Source organism: Lichenostomus cassidix, chromosome 5, assembly GCF_008360975.1.
Source record: "Lichenostomus cassidix isolate B80296 chromosome 5, HeHo_3.0, whole genome shotgun sequence".
NCBI lineage: Eukaryota > Metazoa > Chordata > Aves > Passeriformes > Meliphagidae > Lichenostomus > Lichenostomus cassidix.
Window position 1 is genome coordinate 59,405,853 of NC_139486.1, and position 26,939 is coordinate 59,432,791.

General features: G+C 48.0%; 2 protein-coding genes across 2 annotated transcripts in view; one reads left to right on the forward strand and one right to left on the reverse strand.

Annotated features, from left to right (window-relative positions):
- On the forward strand, positions 1 to 1,380 carry LOC146436831 (mas-related G-protein coupled receptor member X2-like). The gene has a single exon (XM_085063928.1). The coding sequence runs from the start codon at positions 1 to 3 to the stop codon at positions 943 to 945; it is 945 nt and encodes a 314-aa protein (XP_084920054.1). The 3' UTR covers positions 946 to 1,380.
- Positions 1,381 to 9,623: 8,243 nt separating this feature from the next.
- The window catches only part of LOC146436832 (mas-related G-protein coupled receptor member A1-like), a 36,163-nt gene continuing 18,847 nt past the window's right edge, over positions 9,624 to 26,939 (reverse strand). Inside the window, exon 2 of the mRNA XM_085063279.1 lies at positions 9,624 to 10,641. Within this exon, the coding sequence (XP_084919405.1) occupies positions 9,718 to 10,641 (924 nt within the window). The 3' untranslated portion in view covers positions 9,624 to 9,717. The remainder of the gene's footprint in view (positions 10,642 to 26,939) is intronic.

The window sequence follows — 26,939 nt, forward strand, 5'->3', positions numbered from 1 at the left end:
ATGAGCACATTGTCCCCTGCCACAGACACAGCCAGCCCTGCCTGCTGGAGCCAGCCCGGTGGGAAAGTCTCCAACGGGAGCTGGAATGAGGACAAGCACTCCAACTGGACCCAGTGTGACAACAGCCACTCGAGCAGAGTCCCTGTCATGCTGCTCCTGTGCCTGTGTGGAATGGTGGGGAACGGGGCTGTCCTCTGGCTCCTCGGCTTCCACACCCGCAGGAACCCCATCACCATCTGCATCCTCAGCCTGGCCATCGCTGACTTCACCTTCCTGCTCTTCATCACCATCGCCCTGGGGATATTTTATGTCCCAGAGAGCTTCTGCCACCAGCTGGGCTCACGGGGTGTGACAGCTGGGCTGAACGTCACCATCCTCTTCTCTTTCACTGCCCGGCTCTACTCTCTGACAGCCCTCAGTGCTGGGACAGCTCTCTTTGTCCTCCCTGTGTCCTGCTGGCCCTGCCACCGCTCCCAGCGCTTCCCGGTGCTCCTGTGTGCTCTGCTCTGGCTCCTCTCCTTCCTGCTCACCGTCACCCCCTGTTTCTGCCCTTTGGTGCTGGTGGCCTTGGTGCTGAGCTACCTCTTCTCAGTGCTCACCCTGATCTGTTCTGCTCTAGCCCTGCTGGCCAGGCTCCTGTGCTGCTCATGGAAACAGCCCCCACGGAAGCTCTGTGCCCTGGTCCTGCTGCCTGTCACCTTCTTTCCCTTCTTCACCGCTCATTTTGGGTTCTGGCTCTTGCTGAGAGCCTTTGACCTCTCTGTCTTTGCCCTCAGCACCTCTGTCCTGCTCGCCTGTGCCAACAGCAGTGCCCACCCTCTGATTTACTTCCTGGCTGGGAGCTGTGCAAAGGAATTCACCCTCTCTGTTAGAGTTGCCTTCCAGAGGGCTTTTGAGGATGTGCCAGAGCCCCGGAATAGGGACAACACAGTGGAATCATCATAAAGTGGAATCCTCATGAAATAGAATCACTGTGAAACAGAATCATAAAACATCCTGAATTTGAAGGGACTCATGAGGATCACAGAGTTCAGCTCCTGCACCTGCTCCCTGGCCATCCAAACAATCCCTCCCTGTGCCTGAGAGTGCTGTCCAAATGCTCCTGGAGCTCTGTCAGGCTGGTGCTGTGTGCAGCAGGGGAACTCCTGCCTGGGGTGGATTCTGGATGATGTGAGGAATCATCATGGAAAGGTTTGGGTTGGAAGGAACCTTACAGATCATCACATTCTGACCCTTTCTCCATGGGCAGGGACACCCTTGAAAGTTTTGTTTTCAAGTCTTTGCTTTGAATCTTTCCTATTCAACAGCTCTGAGCTTTCTCTGCTCCAGAAATGAGCTTCCCTACCCTGTGGAATATTAAAATTGAGTCACCAAGTCTCAGACCTTCTGCAAATGGATTTTCTTGGTGTGTTTGCTTAAAAACAGCATGGATAAGAAATCTTGGCACAGCAGTGCAGAACAATTCCTGAGTGATTCCTGTCCATCTCCAGCAGGTTCTGACACATGGGAAGACTGAGGTGTGGAAAATTCACACTGAGCTCTGTTGCCCAGACGAGTGGGCAGGTGTTTGGGATTGCCTCTGGAAGCCTTTTCCCCAAAATGCACACTGAGTTTGGGGCTGTGAGCTGTCTTGTGGGCTGTCAGCACAAGGGGTTGGAGCTGGAACTGCCTCTGCTGGATCCTCCCATTTTCTCTGGGCTATCTGGATGGTTTTAGCTCCACTCATGTTACAGCTGTGACTTGAGGTTTGGCTCCACTTGATGTGCATCTGAGGGAAGCTGTGGCTGCCCCTGGATCCCTGGAAGTTTTCCAGCACAGATTGGATGGGGCTTGGAGCAATGTACTCTAGTGGAAGGTGTCCCTGCCTGTGGCATGGGGTTAGAAGAGAATGGTCTTTACAGTCTCTTCCAACCCAAACCATTTTATGATTCCATGGAAAACAAGAAGCTCAGGTACGGAGTGGCCTGGGTGACACAGGAGACAAGGAAGGTGCTTGGAGCTAGAAAAATACATGGAAGGATCATGATCCTTCTGCACTTGCCTTGGGAGAAACTCCCTGGCTGATAGGAGTTCTTTCCTGGACAAGAGGTTGTACCTTAGAAAGTTTCTACTTTCCAATGGACAGGAAAATGGGAGACAGGGAGAGAAAATCCCTCTCAGCTGTGGAAGTAGCTCTGCTCTATTAATGATTAACAATTCTGTTAATCAATGCTTCTTAGATGTTTAACCTCATGTGTGTCTCCAAAGCATGACTCACCACCCAAGGCTTTCACTCTCACTTCCCTTTCCAGAAGCAGTGGCACATTGCTTTCCCCTGGATTTAAGGCAGTGGGAAAAGGAGGGACAAGTTCCTCTGAGCAAGAGATGTGTCTGCTACCCAGATCTCTCCCAGGAATGAGAAGCTCTTGGGACTGTCTACACCATCCCAAACAATGCAGAAATGTGCCTTAGGATGAGCTCTGGTATGAGACAGGTACCTGCCCTCCTCAGACAAGACAGAGGCTTTAGAGTGGGAAAAACTAAGGAAACAAGCAATTTTTGGACACTGTTCACCAGGGATGAGCTCTGCAGCAAATGGATGTTGTTTATTCAACACATTTTGGGGGCAGAGTTACCATGTTGGAAACAAACAAAACAAATAAATCCAGATCTAATTATGGGGTAGTAACAATGTGAAAAAGATTAGCACAACCTGGATTTTGGCTCAAGCTGCTGTGCAGAGTTGCTGTTCAGCTCCTCCTGAGAATGGCCAGGTTCAGGATGGAGGTGCTGAAGGGCTTCCTTGGACATTGATGCTGAGAAACCAGAGGATGGCCCCATTTTGCAGAACAGCAGCATAACCCCCTGATTTCTGCACAATAAAATGGTCCAAGCACCTGGTGATGTGAATTTCCTTAGTTCAAGCTCTTTTTTGGTCACAGGCACCAGAATTCTGTGGAATTCACCATCATCCCTGCACTTTACTCGGAATGATTTAATTATGGAATGGAAAAATGTGACAAATTCCCACTTAAAGGGCAAGGGAATGTTGCTGTCCCTCCCCCCGCTCGGCAGCCCTGCCTGGGGTCAGTTTGGTCTCTTCCCATCAGCAGGGAGTGCAGGGCTGGCTCTGTCAGACAGAAGGGGAAGGATGCTCCGTGAGATCCTTACCTTTCTCCTGCCATCTAGAGGCCCCAGCCCCACAGAGATTTGGGAAATCGCTGCCCTCCCATGCTGGATGTGTCCCAAAGGCTTAACCTGTCACACTCTGTCAATGCAGGAGATCCCCCAAAACCCCATAAAACTCATCTGCTGAGCCAAAGGAGATGGAGTTTATTCCCTGAGGCAATGAGGCAATGAGGGTCATTCAGAGGGAATACAGGAACAGGACTGAGCTCAGAGCCATGTGCCCACATGGTCCCATATTTGTGGGTGTCTTTGAGGTGACACATCTCCAGGTGCCTCACGTCCAGCAGTGCCTCACAGAGCTGTCTCCTCCACCACAGCAGTGTCCCCAAGGCCATGGCTGCCCTCCTCACTCCTGGCTTTCTCCTCAAACACCCTCTGCAGAGCGACTTTGACGGAGTGCTGGAAGTGATGCCGCCGCCAGCTCCCCACCAGCACATAAATCACAGGGTTGAGGCTGCTGTTCAGCAGTGCCAGCAGAAAGTAGATGTTTCCGGGGACTAAAGCATCAGAATAAGGAAGATGGAGGAGAACCTCCACACAGAAAGGGATGCCACAGGCGAAGAAGAGCAGGACGTTGAGCAGGATGGTGACAAAGAGCCTCCCTGGGTGTCTCCTCTGGGAGCCACAGCAGAGCTTGAGGAACAGGAACAGGTTGGAAACCAACATCATGAGGGAAAAAGCCACGGAAATGGTGAGGGCTACAACTGCAAGGATGGTCGCAGAGTACATAGCAAAGGTGTAGGTGAAATAGAAGGAGGACACCAAAACCCCAATGAGAACCCAGAGGGACCCACTGATGATACCCGAGAGGTGCCGGGGGCGGTGGCAGCGATACCAGATGGGGCAGAGGATGGAGACACAGCGCTCCATGCTGAGGGCTGTCAGCAGCCCCAGGCCACTCAGGTCAAACAGGTAGCATGGGAGCCCAAGGGCACTCAAAAAATTCCAATACTGAACAAAAAAATGAAACAAAGACGTGCAAAATATTGCTAAGGTCAGAAAATCCAGTATAAGCAGGAGCAACAGGAGGAGCAGGCAGAAGTCAGCTACAGCCAGATTTAGGATGTAGACAGTGAAAGGGTTCTGCTTCATGTGGAAGCCCAGGAACCACACAACCATCCCATTCCCCACCAGCCCACAGAGGGAAATCCCCAGACAGACCCCGAAAAAGGCAATCCTTGTATATGGAATGCCCAAGCATCCACGCATCATAAATTCCTCCCAGTCCAGATATCCATAAATTGTATCATTAAAAGTGAAGTTTGTTGTGCTGGTCTCCTCCATGGTGGATGATCCTGTTCCCAGCGGCAGCCTTCTCCTTCTTCCACCACCTTCTAGGGAGAGATGGGGAACCAGAGGGAAATAAGGGCCATCAGCATTCCCAGCACTTCCCATCTGCTCACACAGCCCCACACCAGCCCCAGGATGAACCCCCACCCCTGCAGTGCCCAGGACAAACTCCCACCCTGTGCAGCCCTGTCCCTAGAAAGGAAGCATCACCCACTACTCCATCCCTTGACTCTTACCTCCAAGTAGGAACAGCTCTGTCACAGGAGCCCCAGGGGAAAAGGATCTGTTGGTGGCTGCTGGGACCACAGGCTCTGCTTCAGCCTCATCCCTCGTGCCTGGTGTGCAGCCCTTAGCCCAGAGATCACATCCCATGGTCAGAGCCTCCCCTCACAATCTCACCACATCAGTGACAGCTTCCCCTCACATGTCCCAGGGACAGAGATCTTGTCAGGAGGAGGTGGCCATGTCACCCCCTTCCTCTCCTCCTGCCATTCTCTGCTGTTGTCCCACCATGTGAGGGGCCTCTGGCTTTCCCTGTGTGGTGGTGGATGGTGGGGATCCATCAACACAGGAGGGGACATATAACATTCCCAGGATGGCAGAGAGGTGAGAGAGAGGAGCCAGAGACCTCCAAGAGTGAGAAATCCCTGATGTGCAGACCTGCAACAGCACAAGTTGCTCAGTGCCTCTAGTGACATGTATCTGGCGCTCAAACACTTCTCCCAACTTCCTTCTGGGACACACTTCCAGGAGTTGCACCTTTCTCCATCTCCCTCTCAGGGATGGACCTTGAACTTGTGTTCTCTCCTTGTTTCAAGTCTTCCTCTAGCTCCAAATCCTGCAGCTCCAGGCTGGACACCCTGGAGAGACCATGGACCTTGTGCATTAACAAGGGTATCTTTGGAGCACATCAGTCTGGGGGATGACAAGCACAGGATACAACTCCAGAGGAGATGGAAAATGCATGAAAGAAGTGCAGAAAACAAGCAACAAAATGCCAGTCCCTGTGCTGTGAAAGGCTGAGATTGTGTGGCAGGAACCACTTGGAGATAAGAGCACACTGGCAGCACCATGTACCCCACAAACCTAATCTCAGAGGAGACACATGCTCAGCAGGGGTAATTGGGCTGCTGATTGTGGTTAGATGGGATGTGATGAGAGGCTGTGGGCAAAGCCCTCGTGCACTCCTGTGTCTGGGCACTGGTGATTTCCCACAGCAAGTGGACACAAGGCCAGTGCTTGTCCTCATGGCTGCTGCTCAGGGGCTCTGTTGGCACCCAAGGGGCAGGGACTGGGTTCACAATGAGGTCTGGAATTTCTGAGGGGTTCACAAAACCCTGTAGAAGCTGAAAGGACCATAGTGGAGCAGGCTTTCCATGGACAGGATCTTCCCTCACCAGAGGAGTATTTTGCCTCAAGGTTAACAGCATCTGAAGGGACATAATATTATCTGTGCTGTACTCTTCTCCTTCATTGTTTTAGACCAGTAAATGGTGTTTAAAATTATAGAACTTGAGTGTCTGAATTAATAGGATCATTACAGATCAGTAGCTCCTCATGAAGAACTGGGGGGAGGAGAGGAAGGGGGTGACATGGCCACCTCCTCCTGACAAGATCTCTGTCCCTGGGACATGTGAGGGGAAGCTGTCACTGATGTGGTGAGGTTATGAGGGGAGGCTCTGACCATGGGATGTGATCTCTGGGCTAAGGGCTGCACACCAGGCACGAGGGATGAGGCTGAAGCATAGCCAGTGGTCCCAGCAGCCACCACCAGATCCTTTTCCCGTGGGGTTCCTGTGACAGAGCTGTTCCTACTGGAGGGAGGAGTCCAGGGATGGAGTAGTGACAGATTTTTCCTGCCCTGGGCCTGGGCACTGCAGGGGTGGAGGTTCTTCCTGGGGCTGGTGTACAGATGGGAAGTGCTGGGAATGCTGATGGCCCTTATTTCCCTCTGGTTCCTCATCTCTCCCTAGAAGTGGTGGAAAAGGAGAAGACAACCACTGGGAACAGGATCATTCACCATGGAGGAGACCAGCACAACAAACCTCACCCTGAATGGATCTGTGGACTTGGAGGAATATCTCCCATATCAATGCTCGAGCTTTCCCTACACACTGATTGCTCTTGCAGGGGTCTGTCTGGGGATTTGCCTCTGTGGGCTGGTGGGGAATGGGATGGCCATGTGGTTCCTGGGCTTCCACATGAAGCAGAACCCTTTCACTGTCTACACCCTAAATCTGCCTGTAGCTGACTTCTGCCTGCTCCTCCTGTTCTCCCTGCTTATCTTGGCTTTTCTGACCTTAGCAGCATTTTGCACATCTTTGATTTATCTTGCTCCTGCCTACATAGATTTTGTATTTGCAGTGGAACTCCTGTGCCACCTGTTTGACCTGAGCAGCCTGGGGCTGCTGACAGCTCTCAGCCTGGAGCGCTGTGTCTCCATCCTCTGCCCCATCTGGTACCAAAGCCACCGCCCCCGGCACCTCTCGGGTGTCATCAGTGGGTCCATCTGGGTTCTCACTGGGGTTTTTGTGTCCTCCCTCTACCTCACCTTTACTGAAGACTCAGAGACAGTCCTTGCAGGTGTAGCCCTTGTGATTTCCCTGATTCTGTCCGTAGTGATGTTGGTTTCCAACCTGTTCCTGTTCCTCAGGGTCTGCTGTGGCTCCCAGAGGTGGCAGCCAGGGAAGCCCTGTGTCACCATCCTGCTCAATGTCCTGCTCTTCTTTGCCTTCAGCATCCCTTTCTGCTTGGAGGTTCTCCTCAGCCTTTCTGATTCTGGCAAGTTATTCCCAGAAAACACCTCCTGGCTGCTGGCCTTGCTGAACAGCAGCCTCAACCCTGTGATTTATGTGCTGGTGGGGAGCTGCCAGCAGCACTTTCTGTGCTCCATCAAAGTCACTCTGCAGACAGTGTTTGAGGGGAAAAGCAGGAGTGAGGAGGGGAGCCACAGCCCTGGGGACACTGCTGGGGTGGAGGTGACAGCTCTGTGAGGCACTGCTGGACATGTGGCACCTGGAGATGTGTCAGAGACAGCCAGAAGTATGGGGACATGAGGCCACATGGCTCTGAGCCAGAGCAGCCTGGCTCAGCCCTGTTCTCTGGCTGTACTCCCCATGCAATGACCCTCTGTGTTGGTTTTGCTTGGCCCAGTTTTTGTTAGTAGGGGTGCCACAAAGATGGCTCCTGTGAGAAGCTTCTGGAAGCTTTCACTCTGTCCAGCAGAGCCAATCTCTAATTGCTCTGAAGATGATATATATGCTGCTGGCCAAGCCTGTGCCAGTTAGAGATGATGGGTACTCCTCTGTGATAACATATTGGAGGAGAAATCAAAGCAAATGTGCATGCAGTTGTTTCTAGCCAGGGAACGAGGAAGAGGAGGTGACAACATGTGAGGGAAACAACATGGAGACACCAAGGGCAGTGCAGAAGGTGAGGGAGGAGGAGCTCCAGGCACCAGAGGCAAGTTTCCTCTGTAGGCTGTGGTGAAGACCATGGTGAAGCTGCTGTGCCCCTGCAGCCCATGGGGTCCAACAGGGATGCAGAAATCCACCCACAGCCCATGGAGGAAGTGCCCCATGCCAGAGTAGGTGGGTGCCTGGAGGAGGCTGTGATCCAGTGGAAGTCCCAGTGGAGAGAGAGAGCCCTTGATTCCAGGCTGGAGCAGCCTGTCCTTGGAGGAGTGCAGCCCGTGGATGAGGGAGCCAAGCACAGCAGGTTGGGAGGACTGACTGCCCGTGGGAGGAGCTCACATTGCAGCAGGATTGTCTGTGCTGCTGCTGTTCCTGAGTTTGGAGCTGCACTGGAGGAGTTCACAGAGATCTCTCTCCTGTGGCAGGAAGCCCATGGCAATGCAGGGAAGGACCTCTCTCCCTGAGCAGTGGAAGATCCTGGGGATGAGCTGACCCAAAGCCCCACACCCTGCCCTCCCTGCACTGTTGGTGGGAAGGAGGGAGGGGGTGAGAGGAAAAACAGTGTCTTTAAGGGTTTCTTTTACTTCTCATTATCTTCCTTTGACTCTGTTAGTAATAAATTCAATTTGCAACTTTAAGTGGAGCCTGTTTTTCCCTTGAAGTATTTTTTCACTGTCCTTTATTTTGACTCATGAACGCTTACCTAATTTCTTTTTTCCTCCCCTCTTCCCGGATGTGGCAGGGGAGAGAACAAGCAAGCAGCTGCCATAGGTGCCTGGTGTTTGCTGAGGCTGAAACCACGGCAGACACTCAGGAGGATGTGGATGCACAGAAATTAGTCTGAGGAAAGTGATGTTTAGGTATTAGATAAGTTTTAATGACTATATATGGTTATAATGGATAAAACCCCTGCTGTAAAGTCTCACCTCAGACATAGAACCATGAGAGATCCTTCTGTGTGTCCTGTGCAGGTAAAGAATTCCTGCTTCCTAATGATTCCCATTGTGTTAGAAAGTTTATTCCAGCCCCTTTTGGTATCGCTCCCCATTCCTATTTCCACCCCACTGCCCATCCCATCCCATCCCATCCCATCCCATCCCATCCAGCAGCTTTCCTGGCCTCTCCCTGGCTCTGAGCACAACCTGTAGCTCTGCTGCTCTCCAGTGAGGACATTTGGGATCGGCAGCATCCACACCCTTCCTGACCCCTCCTGACCCCTCTGACACTCCCAGACTCCCCCCAGGGCCACCTTCCCCCCTGACAGCCCCACTGCTGCCCTGCTCCAGCCGGGACCAGGGAGATCTTTGCTGTGCCACTCAGAGAGCAGCTGGGAAGGGAATGCTGAGCCCCTGGGCCATCCTGCCCATGCCGGCTGTGCCGCTGCCATCCCAGCTCTGGGCACTCGGGATCATGTTTGCTGCAGGGAGCACAAGCCATGGCTGTGTCCCCTCCCTCCCTCCCTCCACCCCCATTCCCGGCTGGCAGCAGGAGCCAGAGGAAGGCAGCAAGCGCTGGCAGACGGGGTGAAGGCAGCTCAGGGTTCAGGATGCTGTTTGTTGATATCAGACTGCAGTGGGATGCAGGAACCAGGTGCCAGGGGATTTTTGGGATCACAGCTGTGTTGCAAAATATTCCCTTGGGGGAATAGTGTTTTAGGACCTGGGAGGGAGGAGGAAAGCCATGCTCCAATGTACTCCCTGCAGAGCATCCCTCCCACATGCTCCTGCTTGCTTCTCCTGCAGGAATACAGTGTGGGAGGGAGATCCTGTGGATATTTATTAATCAGGTGACTCAAGGAAACCCTCAGCCTCTGTCCCAGGGTCCCTCAGCAGTGCAGTCAAAGGGATCAACAGGCTAAGACCACTGTGTCTGTGGTGGTGTCTTTTTTGCTGGCAGAGTTGTCTTCCTGCTCATCAAAAACCCTCTGCAGAGATTCCCTTAGGGACCCCACGGGGCAGGTCCTCCAACACCTCCCCACCAGGAAGTAGATGAAGGGTTTGTAGGTGCTGTTGATGCAGGTGAGCAGGAAAAAAACCTGGAAGGACACAACAATGTAGCCGAGCTGGTGCAGGAAGTTCCAGATGGTGAGGAGGAGAGTGAAGAGCAGAATGAGGAAGATAACAATGTCACGCTTGTTGAGTTGCTGCTGCTGGGAGCCACATTTGGCCTTAATGAAGTTGAGTGATCTGGTAATGACATCGGGTGCAGCAAAGAGGAGCAGGATGAATGCAAATGTGGAGATGAGAGCCACCCGACATTGCTCCCGCTTGTGTGATGGACACAGGGAGGTCACCGTGGGAATGACAGTGATGAGAGTGAAGAAAGCCCAGAATTCGACACTGTGCACCACCCACAGCAGGCGCTCTGGAAGGTGGCAGTGGCAGAAGCCCTGGTACAGCTTGTACATGCCCATCCCAATGCTGGTGTCTGTCAGCCGCCACAGCCCCCAGTAGTAGGAGACCACAGACATCTGGTAAAGGAAGCTCAGGTACACCAGGGGCATGATAGTGGAGCAGGACACTTCCTCCACCAGGGAGAGCAGGGCAGAGGGGACTGTGAAGAGGAGGAAGAAGAAGTCGATGACAGCCAGATTAAAGATTTTGATGTTAGGGTCTTTCAGTCTGAGGAGGCAGAGGACAGCCCCATTCCCAGCCAGCCCACAGAGGCAGATGAGCAGTGTGGCACTGTGTATGGCCATGCTGCTGACATCTATTTCACATGGATCATCCTCTTCAGTGGGTGAGGCAGGAGGGGGGGTGACAGTGCTCACCTCCATGGATGGATGCTGGGCAGGCAGTGGAATGAGGCCCCTGGCTGTGGTCAGAGTGGATGGGGAGTCAGTGGTTGGAGAATCCCAGGATGGACCATGCAGCTCCTCAGCAGCTCCGTGCAGCAGGAAGGATTCAGTAGAGAGCAGTGAGATGTGCAGGGGAGGAGGGCAGTGGAAATAGTGGGGTGGGAGAGGGAGGTGGGACGGTTGGGATGTTTGGCAGGAGAATGATAAAGAACACAGAGAATAAAAATTTTCAGCTTCCCTGAAGCAGTTGAAAGACCAGCTGGACAAAAAGATAAAAGGATGTAAAGGTGTGGACAGAGAAGGATAAACGTGGGTGGAACCAGTGGAGAAAGAGATAAGGAGGCCTCCAGTGCTTTTGGGACAAGTTCTGTAACAAGAAGCAACAGCACATGGCCAAAGGAAAAGTTCAAGGAGGGTCACCTTTAATATTGCAGCATTCAGTGAATACTGCAATCCTGTACAGTGAATACAGTGAATACATTCAGTGATGATTATTTATTTGGAAAGAAACACTTTTTTATTACTTTGAAAGATTTTAATGGATAAAACCCCTGTTGTAAAGTCTCTCCACACACAGAAAAAGGAGAGATCCTTCCGTATGACCTGCACAGATAAAGAATTCCTGCTTTCTAATGTGTTCCATTGTGTCAAAAAGTTTTTTCCATCTGATTTCAATACCAAGATACAGAAGGGAAGCTCAGGGCAGAGGGAGGAGCTGGGGAGGACACTGCAGTCCCATGAAGAGGGTGGCAGGAACAGAGCAGCTGCTGGAGGAGAGGCAGGTGGGGTAGGGAGGAAGGCAAACATTGCACTGACCTGTTCAGTGTGGGGCAGCAGCAGGCAAAGGGTGTCTGTCCAGATCAGTGGCTGTTCCCGCCATCCCCTTCCTCCTTTGGGGTCCACATCCTAATGCAGATCCTCGTGTAGGATTTGGATCCGCAGGATTAGATCGGTTTGTTTGTCAGTTGCACATGGTCGGAACAAAATCCGAAGATTCATTTGATCTTCGAGAGACGAGAGATCTCTGAAGTCAGGTCATAGAGCATGGGGTTAATTGTGAAAGGGCATGGGTGTAGGAGAGCTGCCAGGGGCTGCCAGCTGCAGCCCAAAGGAGGTCAGAGGAAAAAGAGAGAGAGAAAGAGAGAGAGATAGAGCAGAAAAGATAGAAAAGAAAAAGTTGCAAGGTTGCCATTTACAATACAATAAATCATCTTCTGTGTTGAATATTCTAATTCTTATTAACCAATGTAGAACAAGCTACAAATCCTACAACATTTACAGACAACCTATTAGAACCATCGCATTACCATACGGCGTTATATTTTAAACTCTAAAAACTGCTCTTTGGACGCTCTGCCCAGTTGGCAGGGTCTGCTCTGACCCTTGGACCGCCTACGAGCAGAGGGTATTGCTTCATCAAGAGGGGATTAGCTCCAGTCAGCCATAACACTGTTTTCTACTTCTTCAGTAAATGGGGTTTGGTAACTCAAAGCTTGTCTTCATTTCAATCTCGCTTATATTTTCCAGATTCTCAGCATCTTTTGCCAGGTAATCATATTTATAAGGCTTTCTTATTTCATCTTCCCCAACATCCTCCCAGGTCAGTAACATGAAGGAGAAAGTGCCCAGATCCCCAGGAGGTCCCCTCTCCTGTCCTGCTGACTCCTCTCTGTGCCCTGTCACAGTGTTGCTTCCCAAGACTCTGTGGAGTCACGGGGGAGTCGGAAACTGCAGTTTTGGCTACATCTGAGTTTCACTTCCTTTTTTTTTTTTTTGCTTTTGCTGCAAGGGAAGTGGCTTTTTTCAAAAGCTCCACCAGAACTGTGGGAATGGCTCGTCATTTCCTCTTGATTAGAAACACTCCTTCCCTGGATAATGTCCCATTCTCCAACTGCTGTCCCTTTCGTCTCCCTACAGGTTTCTACCATTGCTCATTTCTGTTCCCTGAGGGGTCATGGTCCCTCCAGCAGCAGAGGGATGCTGGTGGTGCTGGTGGCACTGGAATGCTGGCAGTGCTGGCAGTGCTGGGGAGGCAGCTGGGTGCTTCTCAGAAACAACTCCCTTTCTGGGAACAGCTCTGGGACCATTGCCAAAACCTTCCCTGGACTCAAGGGAGCACAACTGAGACAAGAATTGCCCTTTTTTCTCATTCTGCTGTAGGCACACTCTGTCCAAGGGAAGGACAGAAAAGAGTTGCTTGCAGCCAGGTTATCAGCAGTTAGACCCCACATTAATTACTGCCAATCCCCTTAATGATGCAATAAAAGTTAAAAGAGATCAGATTTAGCAGTGCTGTTATCCCCCTATCAGCCCTTCACCAGAGCTCATCCTTCTTCTCCTCCATCCTGTGAGCACTTGTGGTTGTTTTTACTGATCCCACCCCTTCACCAGCCGCAACAGCTTCCAAAAGTCCACATTGCTCCAAATGCAAATCAGTTTGGCCTTGGACACTTCCTGGGATCCTGGGGCAGCCACAGCTTCTCTGGTCAACCTGTGCCTCAGCACCCTCACAGGGAAGGATTTCTCCCCAATATCACATCTGAATGCACTCTCTGTCAGTGGGAAGCCATATCCCCTTGTCCTGTCCCTCCAGACCCTTCTCCAAAGTCCCTCTCCAGCTCTCCTGGAGCCCCTTTAGCTCATGGATCAGGAACTGTTTGCACAGGAAAGGATTGGCCCAGTGAGGGGATGTGAGATTCCACAGCTGGGGACACAAACACAGTGTCAGTGAGGAAGAGAGGAGGCAGTTCTGCTCCCAGGGTCTCCACACACACCAGATTCCAGCAGCAGCATCCCAGCTCCAGGACACATGTCAGTCTGGGTGGGAATCATCTCATTTCAGCTTTCTAGGAATTCTGTGGAATTCACTGTCGGCTGCTGTCTGACTCCCAAGGGAGTGTAGAAGATGAGTCGAATGAAATCTCTAGCTTTCTAATGGTTGTAGCCAAGAGAGCAGCATTGATTCACCTCTTCTCAGAAAAAATGACATTTCTGAAATGTTAAATCATCCCTCTCCTGTATGCCTGTGCTCCAGCTCACACACAGCATTCCATTATTGCATGAATCCTCTTGGAAACTGCATGGTGAAAGTCAAATACCATTGAAGTTGTGGGATACAAGTAGGAAAACAATATTTGAACCAGGAATCAAATTTTGTAGCGCAGGGTCCTAGGGATTCACCCCAGGAATGAGAGGGGCAAGTTCAGGCAGTTCAGAAGACAAGATTTCAGGATTGGGGTTGCTTTAAAACGAAAGAGGAACCTGACACAGAGACAAACTGCTTTCCCACAGGTCTCATTGCTGAGGCTCTCTCCTGTTACTCATTTCCTGGACAAACTCAACGGCAGATTAGAAGCAGAGCTCTGATACCAGCAAAGGCTCAGAAAGTTCCCTGTTTGTGAGAGCCCTGGAGAACATGATCCAGCAGGGACAAAAGGGGGCCTGGGACAGACCCCTCACTGGACACTGTCCAGGCTCACCCAGCAGGCTTCTCTCCCCTTTCCCAAGTGAGCATTCCAGGGAAGCTCTTGAAGATCCTGACCCAGGGACAGCAGCTGGTGTGTGTGAGGCAATGTGAACCCACAGTGTGTCTGCTCCAGTGAAATTCTCCAGGCTGAGAAAGGAAAGGTGAGACTCTTCTCTTTCAACACAATCAGTGTCCCCCTCTTTGAGGTGGGAGCTGCTGACTGATTTTGGTGGGGGAATTTCAGTCTGTAGGGTTTTAAGGCTCTAAATATTGTGGGGAAAGGGAGAGGGGGAATACTGAATCGAGTGTCCTGCTGAAGGAATCCAGGAGCTCAGTGGCATCAACTGACACCTGAGAATCCAGGTCAGATCCTCCACAAAGCCACTTGCTCTGATATCTCCACAGGCAATCTTTTCCTTCTCCAACTGTTTTCCTCCTCCAGCTCTGTGCTGATCAAAGCCAGGAAGGAGGTATCTCCCTGGCTTTTGTGCCAGGCAGTCATACCCATCTCCCACATCCTGCTAGCAATCTGTCCGGTCCCTTGCCTCTCTGTCAGAGACTGAAATAGTTCATGCCTCAAACATTGATATAAAATTTTGCTCATTATAACAAAAAGTGTATAAAGAAGCTACAATCAAAGAAACCTCCCTGAAGATACCTGACTGGGACTTTGGATTGAGTCAAACTGCTGAGATTAGATAAAGGGAAACCCTATTGTTCAATCATCTCAGGCTGAGGGAAAGGTATGCATACACAAAGGCCAAAGCCAGTAGCTGCACTAAGGATCATCCCTGGCTTAGTTTGGGGTGGGGGCAGAGCACAGCTCACAGAAGCCAAGTTTACACAGACTGGCCCAGCTGTGGAACCCCCAGCCTCACTGGCTACATCCACGGGACTTTCACGTGAGAGGCAGCTGAGGGGGAGTCACAATCCATCACAGACCCCCCAGAGTGCTAGGCCTGGCACCACAGGAGTGCAGGTGATGCAAGCAGAGTCTGCTGCTAGAGGCTGCCCCTCCCCTGGGAGGACATGCCTGGACATTGCCCCTGGCCTGAGTGTATATTAACCCATGGCATCCTGTGCTTTTGGGGGGACCATCACCACCAAGGAGACCGGCTGGAGAGGATCAACGCAACATCATTGGGATCCACGATGGTGATATTTTCTCTTTCCCTCTTTCTGTCCCCCCCACCTCTTTTCTTACTTCTGTTTTTCTCTCTTTTCTTCTCTCTCTCTCTCATATTTTCTATCAAATAAAACTCATACTATTGACTGGCATATGGTCTCGTTTGTATCTTAATTCGGGCAGAGGTATTTCTAAAGAACCTTAATAATTAGATCATAACATTTTATTGGCATAGTCGGCAGGATAGCATTCTCTGACCCGAAGTGCCTTTCACAATACTATTGTCTTCTCTCATCAAATAATTTCACGTTCTTCCTTTTATACTATTTAATTATTAATTATTATAATAATTATACTATATCATAATTATTAATTATTCTATACTATGTTAGTATACTTTATACTAACAAATACAAACACTACCTTTTTTTTTAAAGGGTGGTAAGAGTTGTTATGACTCCATCCATAACAATTCTCTTACACCAACTTTCTTTGACGGGTTGTGCATATTCTAGTTTGTTTAAACACTTAGAAATTTGACTGCAATTTTCTCTGAGTACATTGTGGAAATTGAAGTGTCATCTCTGGGGGCCAGAAGTTATAGTAAACTGATATGGGGGTTCTAGTTCCCTTTAGTTTCTTTTGTTGTGCGAGTCCAGAATTGGCAGGTTTCAGTCCTGAAGCCAATTCTGCTGCTTGTGTCTCGTGGGGAGGCCTTCCTGTCTGCAGTTTGTAGTAAAAGCCTCTCCTTGGTGTTTTGTGCGGAGCTGTAAAGCTCCTGTTTGTGGTGTTGTGCGGAGCCTAAAAACTCCTGTTTGGAGGGGACCCACGCCCCTACTTTGTGTGGAGCTGTAAAGCTCCTGTTCGTGGTGTTGTGCAAAACCAAAAATCTCCTGTTTGGAGGGGACCCACGCCCCTACTTTGTGGTTTTTGTGTGTGTGTGTATTTTGTTGTAAAAAGCCAGAATTGACAGGTTTCACTCCTGAATTCACTTCTGCAACTCTTGTCTTTTAGGGAACACCCCCCACCACCCTCCCCCCCAGTCTGTGGTTTGTGTGGAAAACTAGAATTGGTTCTAACCCTGAAGCCCATTATAAAGCTGCTGCCTTGTGAAGATAGTGTTGTCCCTGTACAAGCTTAGGTATTTTTCATGCAGCTTCCTCTGTTGGGAGGCTGTAGAAAAAGTTTAGGGGAAAATTCCTATCCCAAGCAGCCAGTGTAAAGATAATGTTGTATTGTCTTTCTTTAGTTAATTTGTTACTTGCCTGTCTACCCTAGCTTAGACTTAGTGCAAGAAAAAGTGGAATAAGAAGCAATTGGTTACTAAAAATATGCTTGGTTACTAAAAAGGTGATTTAGTTCTTCAAAATGTTTTAAGCAATGGCATTGCTTGTCACTAAATTTAATAATGTCCAAAAAAAAAATCACTAAAACTAAAAAAAAAAAATTAATGCAATTAACAACTTGTTCCACTCAGGCAAGTATTGCCGGGGAAGCTTGTTTCTTTTCTTTTCCAGGAATGTCAAACACTCTTGCATTGAAGATAAGGAAAACGAGTATGAGAGCAGAAAATCTGCAAACAGCAAAATCATGCCTAAATGTGATGACCTTTTCTTCATGTAAAGTCTGTCGTTTAGTGTTAGCAACAAGAAGTTTTATTTCATTTTAATAATTGGCCTGGTGGGCCACATTTTCACTTTTCTTTTATAGGAATGTACCAACACATGAAATGATGCTGCATGAGAGCCAGTGAAAATTTAAAATGTCACCATAATTGCTTGCATTGTCAGTTTGTTAACATTTGTAATTTATTCGTGTTGTCATTGCAAGTAACTTGCTAGAAGATCAAATATTAGTTAAAATATTTTATATATTCTTATGTTTGATTTTTATCTAACTTATTTTGTCTTTTTACTGAAAAATAATGTGGCAAAAGTTGTTATAGATGCATAATTTGTCTCAACCAATTTAATCCTGAGAGTTGGTACAAGAATTTATACAAAATGCACTAATCTTCTCGGTTCTGCCTTAGAAAAATTTAAAATTATTATAATTTGGCTAAATTTTTCAAATTTACTAAGTAGTGAATTAAAAAATCTTAACAAAACACAAACGTTATATGGAATGACATGAATAAAATACAGAAAAGCCTTCTACCAGCTCTCAAACCAATGGCTGTTAAATCTCCTGCCATATATCCTAAGAGAGTATTTTAACTCTGCCTCAAAAATTCAAGAGAAAAAACTAGTTGAGATAATACAACTGAATTTGAAAAAGAATCAATTTCATTTTTTAATTACACTGATTGTAAAGCTATAATTTCTAATTTGTTTCAAGGCTAAATTACAACAGTGCTATAATCTGAATCTTAAAAAACAGAGCATAGCCCTCATGTAAAGATAAGATTGCTTAACAATAATTTTTATAAAATCTTTTGTATGTTAATTTTGTATCATAAAAGTAATTTTCATGATGTATAAAATTATCCAGCGAAAAAAAAATATTACCTATAAAATTCTACCAACTATATGTAAATGTGGTCGAGAAAGAAACATACATCCCTGCTAAATCCATCCACATTTATACGAAAAAAAAATGAAAACCAGCTGTATAATTCTATAACCAATTTCCAAACATATTAAGCTAACATCTAAGAGATACAATATAAAAATACCCCTCACACCCACCACCCATTTAAAAACACTAATTCCTGGGGTCGCGGGGTGGAGGTACTGACTAATGAAAATTAAATTGATGATTACAATTGAATTTATGCTTTGAACTATTGTACCTATTAGTATAATTGCTCATGTTATTGCTTCTACTATTTCTATCTTTTCTCCCATTATCTTTTTTTTCATCACCTCCGTAGACAACCCATAGGCTAAAGAAGATTGCTAAAAAAGAGACATTTATTACAATGTTTGAGTCACGGGGTGGCTGTCAGAGACTGAAATAGTTCATGCCTCAAACATTGATATAAAGTTTTGCTCATTATAACAATCATTATAACAAAAAGTGTATAAAGAAGCTACAATCAAAGAAACCTCTCTGAAGATACCTGACTGGGACTTTGGACTGAGTCAAACTGCTGAGATTAGATAAAGGGAAACCTATTGTTCAATCATCTCAAGCTGAGGGAAAGGTATGCATACACAAAGGCCAAAGCCACCAGCTGTGCTGAGAATCATCCCTGGCTGAGTTTGGGGTGGGGGCAAAGCACAGCTCACAGAAGCCAGGTTTACACAGACTAACCCAGCTGTGGAACCCCCAACCCCACAGGCCACATCCATGAGAGGAGCTGAGGGGGAGTCACAATCCATCACAGACCCCCCAGAGTGCTAGGCCTGGCACCACAGGAGTGCAAGTGATGCAAGCAGAGTCTGCGGCTAGAGGCTGCCCCCTCCCCCGGGGGGACATGCCTGGACATTGCCCCTGGCCTGAGTGTATATTAACCCATGGCATTCTGTGCTTTTCGGGGGGACCATCACCACCAAGAAGACTGGCTGGAGAGGATCAACGCAACATCGTTGAGATCCACGGATGGTGATATTTTCTCTTTCCCTCTTTCTGTCCCCCCCACCTCTTTTCTTACTTCTCTTTTTCTCTCTTTTTTTCTCTCTCTCTCTCATATTTTCTATCAAATAAAACTCATACTATTGATTGACATATAGTCTCGTTTATACCTTAATTCGGGTAGAGGTATTTCTAAAGAACTTTAATAATTGGATCTTAACACCCTTATAACCTGTTGCAGAGCCTTTGTTCTGGGCTCTTCAGATGTCTCTCCAAACTCTCCTATCCCCTATGTAACCCCCAATAAAGCTGAAGAGACCTCATCTCGTCCCCTCGCCTGAGTCGACTTCCAGAAGCCCAAATTCATCTCCTGTGTTGCTCAAAACAGCCCTTCTCCCCACTGAAAGAACTTTCCTGTGGCATTTAAAGCACTTCTGGTCATGACTTCAGAAGTAGCCGCCGCAGATGGTGCCGCCGTGTGAGGAAAACCACTGAACATCGTGGGAGAAGACGCTGAAACCGCGTGAAAAGAAGAAACCGGGAGAAACAGCAAAAACCGGATTTCAAACCCCTCCGACAAGCCGCGGCTGCAGCCGAGCCGCGCCGCGCCGTGCCGCCGCCGAGCGGAGGAGGGGAAGCCAAAACACCCGCAGCAACGCGTGAAATTTCCACCTGAGAGCAACACCAAAACTTTCCAGCTTTTGTGGGAGCCTACGCCCGATCGAAGCGAGCGTGGACGCCTAGAACGCGACCTCGCGACAACCGACTTTAATTTGCCCCTGACCTCCTCACGGAAGAGGACCCACGAGTGGTGTAAGTCCCCCGTGACATTGTGGGAGTGGGCAGAGGGATCCCCACCCAGTGCCCCTGCAGGGCAGAGACCGAGTCTCGCTGTAGGGGGAGGGTCAGAGGAACTGTTTTCGTTTTTGTTTTTTGTTTTTCGGCTTAGGAAAAGACCACCCCCCCCGCTTGGACAGCATGGGCTGCTCTTTTTCTAAAGTCGCGAATCTGAGAGGCGAGATTGAGTCCAAATTAACCACACTTTTAGTTCAGAACGAAGTTTTCTTTAAGAAAAGCCATTTAACATCTTTAATACGTTTTATTTTAAAATATTGTCCCCCCGAACACCCACAAGACATCCTTTCAGGGGATTTCTGGGACGAGCTGTCTGAGAAAATCTCTTTTCAATGCCGTTTACATGAAAAATTAGCCCTCCGGCTGTACCCCCTGGTATCCAAAATTCACAGTTTAGTGACCGCTGCCGAAAAACTTTCTTTCCCCAGTTCCCCTTTTTTATCCCAACACCCTTCTCTGTACCCCTCTATCCTAAAAGGAGCGAGAAATCCCCAGGTAAAATGTAAAAATACGCCCAGGGGCTACCTGCGCTGGGACCCGCGGGTTTCTCTCTCTCCCCGAACCCCAGACAGAGACTGCAGCTGTGTTTCAACTCCTCCCTCAACCCCTCTTACCCCTAATCCGCGCTTTCCCCGATCTCGGAAAAATAAAACCAGGTCCACGCCAAAAAACGCTGAAAAATCCACCCCAGACCGCGCGAAATCCACACAAAGAGATAATGGCCACGATCATGCCTGCCTCCGTGGGCGTGCCCGACGTTTCCCTTCCCAGCATTCGTCGCGAGCATCTTCTTCCCAGCATTCCCCTTCCTCCTCTCCTTCCGCCCAATCGCGTCATGACTTCCTCCTATCTACTCCTCCATGTTTACCCGCAAAAGCCTCCCGCGGCTTTCGCCGCGGGAACAGAACCCACTCCTACCATGATCTCACTCCCTCCTCCCTCTCCCTAAATCCACCCCCTTCACTCCCTCTCCCAGCCCTGTCCACCGCCTCCTCCATGATGCCAGAGGGGCGGTCCGAACCCCGACAAAACACCTCCGGAGAAATTCCTCATGAGCGCCGCCATCTTGACAGGAACTTCAGCATGTCAACATCCGGTGGTCAGACCCTCATGGCTGCGCCCACCCGGAGGCGGAAAAAGCAGCCACCTCCTTCACCCCAACACCCCTCTCAATCACAACTCTCTCCTAATTCTAACCACAGTTCCCCCAGTCCCTCACCACCCCCGATGAGCATCCACACAGGCAACACACAAGCTGTCACTTGGTTTCCAATTCCACATTCAGTGAGAGAAAAAGTTTTAAAAGCTGCAAAAAATTTTGGCCAAAATTCAACCTATTTTAACTCATATTTAGATTCAATACTCCAATCAGAAACCCGTTGTCCAGTGGACATTCGAAGCATTATATCAGTGCTATTAACGCCAGCACAAATGACACTCTGGGAATCACATTTTAAACGGAGGGTCCAATCTCTTTTAACAAATTATAAAACAAACCCCAATTTGCAGCACCTGACAATGTCAATTCTCATTGGATCAGAAGAAGGATTTAATAATCCGATTGAACAAGTGAAAATCATTACAAAATCAATTCAATTAGATTTAATAACAGCAGCACTTCATGCCTTAAAGGCTGTTCCTTCAAAACCAGAAACCTTAGTACCTTTCATGTATATCAAACAAAGCCAAACTGAATTATTTACTGATTTCATTGACAGGCTGACAGCAGCCATTGAAAAACAATTTAAAAATCCTGAACAACAAGAAGAAGTCATAATTCAAACAGCCTCTGTGAATGCAAATCCCAGATGCAGACAAATCATCTCATCTTTACCCCCAAGCACAGAAATTACCTTATCATTACTGATCGAAGCCTGTTCACGTCCATCTTTAGAACCCCCTCTCCGAGTACCACAATTCCCTAAAGCCTATACTTCCCGACCCCAATCCCATTCCAATCCACAACCACATTATACCTGCCACAGATGTGGCCAGCCCGGCCATTTGGCAAGAAACTGTCCCAATATTTCCCTCTCACGTTCTTCTCCTTTTCCTCCGAGAACACCTATGGAATCCCACCCTGGAACCCCAAACACCTCGCGCCCTGCGTCACAACAATCTACACCTCACATCACCAGAAAACCCTCCATTCGTTTTAATCCAGCCGCAAATGAATCATCAAAAAACTAAATTATGAACGCGAACACTCACCGCGTGCAGAAAAAAATAGTGAGACCCGAGAACTGACCTGGACATCTGACTCAAACACCGATGATGACACGTTCCAGCATTTGCTGCCAACAGACCCTGACCAAGGACATGCAACATCTGTATTCTGGTCTGAAAACCTGGCAAAATCTCGTCCTTTGCTGACAGCATCCTTAACATTAAATGGAAAGACAATTACTCTTACTGGACTGGTGGACTCTGGAGCAGACATCACCATCATTGCACGCCGAGATTGGCCTTCCCAATGGCCTCTCACTGATTCCACCACACCCATTATGGGAGTGGGAGGAAATGCACAGGCACGTCGAAGTGCCCAAACAGTTGTTTGTGTAAATGTAGAAGGAGCAAAAGGCACTGTCCGTCCCTTTGTGGCGGACCTCTCATACAGTCTGTGGGGGAGAGATTTGCTCTGCCAATGGGGAGCAAAAATTATCATTCCATCTCCTAAAGAGCAGGTTTTTTCCACCGGGGCCGTGGTGGAGGGCGCTATCCCACATCTTAATTAGCTGAAAGAAGAACCTGTGTAGATTGATCCATAGCCCCTGCCCCTTGAAAAATTGAAAGCCCTCAAAACCCTAGTGGCAGAACAACTTGCAAAAGGACGAATTGTTCCTTCAACAAGCCCGTGGAACTCTCCAATCTTTGTTATCAGAAAACCTGGTAAGGACGAATGGAGACTTCTCCATGACCTTCGAGAAATTAACAAGGCCATGGAGGACATGGGATCTCTCCAACCCAGATTACCATCTCCGGCCCTTTTACCCTCAGACTAGAAATTGGCTGTCCTTGATCTGAAAGATGCTTTCTTTAGCATTCCACTCCACCCTGCAGATCAAGCCAAATTTGCATTTTCATTCTCTGAACAACTCAGAACCACTCCAAAAGTTTCAGTAGACTGTTCTCCCTCAGGGGATGAAAAACTCACCTGCAATTTGTCAGCAATATATTACACGAGTTCTCGCCCCTGTGAGACGACAGTTTCCTGAAGTCCGCATTCTGCATTACATGGATGACATTCTGGTGTGTGCTCCAACAAGCCCAGAAGTTAAAAAAGTGCTCACAATTGTTTCACATGTTTTCACAAAAGCAGGTTTTGATATAAGACCAGACAAAATCCAAAAAACAACACCAGTGAAATACCTGGGTTGTACCATTCATGATCGTACCATCCGTCCTCAATGCTTGAAAATTGGAAACCTCCCACGCACATTGCGTGATTTACATCAACTGTGTGGCTCCGTGAATTGGGTAAGGCCTCTCCTGGGTATCACAACCGAGAAAATGGCCCCCCTTTTCAACTGTTTAATCAGAGGGGGGGAGCTAGACTCCCCAAGAGAATTAACACCAGAAGCTGTAGATGCACTGAGAAAGGTGGAAAAGGCCATATCGGAAAGGCAAGCCCACCGATATGACCCAAACCTACCTTTTGAGCTTGTGGTCCTGGGGGAAGGCCGGTACATCCCCGAGTTAATTTACCAGTGGAGTGTAGACCGTCCTGATCCACTGCTTATCATCGAGTGGATCTTCCTCCCCCACCAGTTGGCGAAGACGTTAACTACCCGAGATGAATTTGTATCCAAAGTGATCAAAAAGGGTAGGTTAAGGCTCCGTGCCTTAGCAAGTCAAGACTTTGTTTTCATACGTGTGCCTTACAAAGCTGAACAATTGAATTTTGAAATGCAATTCAATGAACCTCTACAAATGGCTCTCGAAGGGTTCTCTGACCAAATAACATCAAGCCATCAAAAACACAAACTTCTAAGTACAACATTTAATTGGTTTGAAAAACCAAAACTGTCACAAAAACCGATTCCCAACGCCTTGACTGTATTTACAGATGGCTCAGGCACTTCCAAAAAGTCTGTTATGACTTGGAGGAACCCCGCCACAGGACAGTGGGAGTCCGATGTGCAAGTAATCGAGGGGTCCCCACAAGTTGCCAAGCTTGCTGCAGTGGTGAGATTGTTTGAAAAATTTAACGAACCTGTCAATGTTGTCACAGACTCTGCCTATGTGGCAGGAGTGACATTGAGAGCCGAAAATTCGGTCCTAAAACAAATTAACAATCCGAAAATCTTTTCTTTACTCCTGAGGCTTGTAACAGCCTTGTCCCACCGGGAGCATCCCTATTTTGTGATGCATGTAAGGTCACACTCCGACCTGCCAGGACCCATCGCCGATGGAAACAGTAGGGCTGATCAATTGGCAGCTTCTGCCCTGAAACCGAATACGCCAGACCACTTCAGCCAGGCAAAGTTGAGCCATCAATTTTTCCATCAAAATGCTCACGCCTTAGCCAGGCTATTCGGAATCTCTCGAGAACAAGCAAGAGCAATAACTAGAGCATGCCCTAACTGTTCCACCGACGATCTGCCCACTTACCCTATGGGTGTTAACCCTCGAGGAATTGAGAGTTGTCAAGTGTGGCAAACCGACATCACACATGTTTCCGAATTTGAACGACTGAAATACGTCCATGTGTCAATGGACACATTTTCAAGAGCAATGTTTGCATCAGCCCACTCTGGGAAGAAAACAACAGACTGCGTCAGGCATCTCACCCAAGCATTCGCCACACTGGGCATCCCGAAGCAAATCAAAACTGACAATGGCCCTGCATACTCATCCAAACGATTCAATCAATTCCTCGAAGAATGGGGGATCAGCCATGTCACCGGCATCCCTCACTCGCCAACAGGCCAAGCAATTGTCGAGAGAGCCCATCAGACCCTCAAAACAACACTTTACAAACAGCTAGAGACCACAACAGAAGTCACCACACCTCACCTCCGGTTGGCCAAAGCGCTCTATGTCATCAACTTTTTAAATGCCTCGGCCGAGGAGCCCATGCCGCCTATATTTAGGCACTTCATGAACGACAAGAGAGGAAAATTGAAAATACAACCACCTGTGTTGGTTCGGAATTTGGAAACTTTAAACATTGAAGGACCATTTCCCCTGGTAACCTGGGGACGTGGTTACGCGTGCGTATCCACGCCTACCGGGCCCAGGTGGGTTCCAGCAAAATGCGTCAAGCCGTACACAGCTGAAGATTTCAAACACCATCCCCCTCGAGTGAATTTCGCGAAACCAAAACAAAAATTCAAACCCAGTTAGGAACAACTTTCAATCCTCAACTGGAAACAACAGAAACAAATCAGACTCAAAGATCACCCTTTAGTTAAAATACCTCTTGAATCATACATATATTCCTTAGCGAATTTTGACTTCCCGAAACCAAAAATTCTTCAGTATTGGGAAGACCCTTTTAAGTTTATAAATGTTATTTTTGTTTAATCATGTTTGTTTTGTAGGTTTCACGATGAAGGGACTCCTGCAGATCATCATCATCCTGGATTCTATGGTTGCAACTGAAACATTCATAGTACCCCAACCAAAGCTAACGTTTGGCGATCTCTCGCCGAGTCTCTGGGACAAAAAGGTTTGTGTCTAGGCATGGACAGAGCAGAAGATCCTATCCAGTCCTGTTTGTTGGGAATCCCACTGAAACTGAGAGCATTTCTTTTTATAGACAAATTAGTAAATAACCACTGGGATTCGGCAGCTGCCTGGGACAATTTTGTCACAGAGTTGCCACCTCTGAAAGCAGAACCACAAGAACTTGAACTGCATGGGTCAGCCCGTGCAGATCAATGTGTCTCATTCATTGCTCCAGAAAAAATAAAATATTCACTCATCCCTGTAGACAAAAAATATTCCCCGGGAGATTGGTGTGTGACCACAGCAATTCATAGATCAGTGGGACCCGAACAACACAAACAATTGCCAAAAGGCCTCTTTTTGATTTGCGGCAACCATGCCTGGGCAAGAATCCCTGCTCACCCACGAGGAGGCCCATGTACACTCGGTAGATTGGCGACATTTACACCAGACAAACAACAGTTAATGGATTGGCTTTCTTCCTCCAAAAATTCAGTCCTTCCCAGTCAAAAACCAACATCTTTGACTGGGAAATCTGCCCAATTCAAACGTCAAAAAAGAGATCAAGGAGTAGCACAATTAGACTTGAAAAAATGTAATAGTGAAATCACAACCTAGCCCAGAAGCAAAAAATTAGCTGCAACTATTTTTCTACCGTGGACAGCCATTTACCACAACCTTGGAGAAATTGATCGTATAAAATGTTAGATAAGAAAAAATGCAAAAGCAACCTCTGAAGCCCTAAGCAAACTCCTTGCAGATGAAGAAACTTTAAAACATGCCACTCTCCAAAACAGAGCTGCGATAGATTATCTTCTGCTCCTCCATGGCCACGGCTGTGAAGAATTTGCAGGAATGTGCTGTTTTAACTTTTCCCTACATAGAGAAAGCATTTCTGGAAAGATTCACACCATCCAATCACAAATCAAAAATCTGAAACAAGAAACAGAGACTTGGTGGGGGAAACTGTTCCAAGGATGAGACCTGTCCAGATAGCTTGCCTCTCTCGTGAAAACCTTAGTGTCAGTTGTTCTCATTGTCGCGTTTGTTCTTTGCTGTTTGTGTATATGCAAATCTATCATTGTAAAAGCAGTTTTATCCTTTTTATTTAAAAACAAACGGGGAGATGTTGCGGCCCAAGCAGCTGAGATAGAGCTCAGTGCCCTTGAGAATGTGGAGGACTGGGATGAAATGGGAGAAGTGCCAGAAGAAAGTGAAGAAGAAATGGATTATCCCAACAACCTCCCAGAAAAGTATTACAGATAGTATGAGCCGTTATCTCTCCCCAACCACTCGACGCCTGCATATCTCAGAGTTAGACATTGGTAAATTTAGACTGTAAATTACTTGTATTCACTTTTCTATTTGTTCTGAAAACTTGTAAACCCACCCAGTTATGTACCCTTATAACCTGTTGTAGAGCCTTTGTTCTGGGCTCTTCAGATGTCTCTCCAAACTCTCCTATCCCCTATGTAACCCCCAATAAAGCTGAAGAGACCTCATCTCGTCCCCTCGCCTGAGTCGACTTCCAGAAGCCCAAATTCATCTCCTGTGTTGCTCAAAACAGCCCTTCTCCCCACTGAAAGAACTTTCCTGTGGCATTTAAAGCACTTCTGGTCATGACTTCAGAAGTAGCCG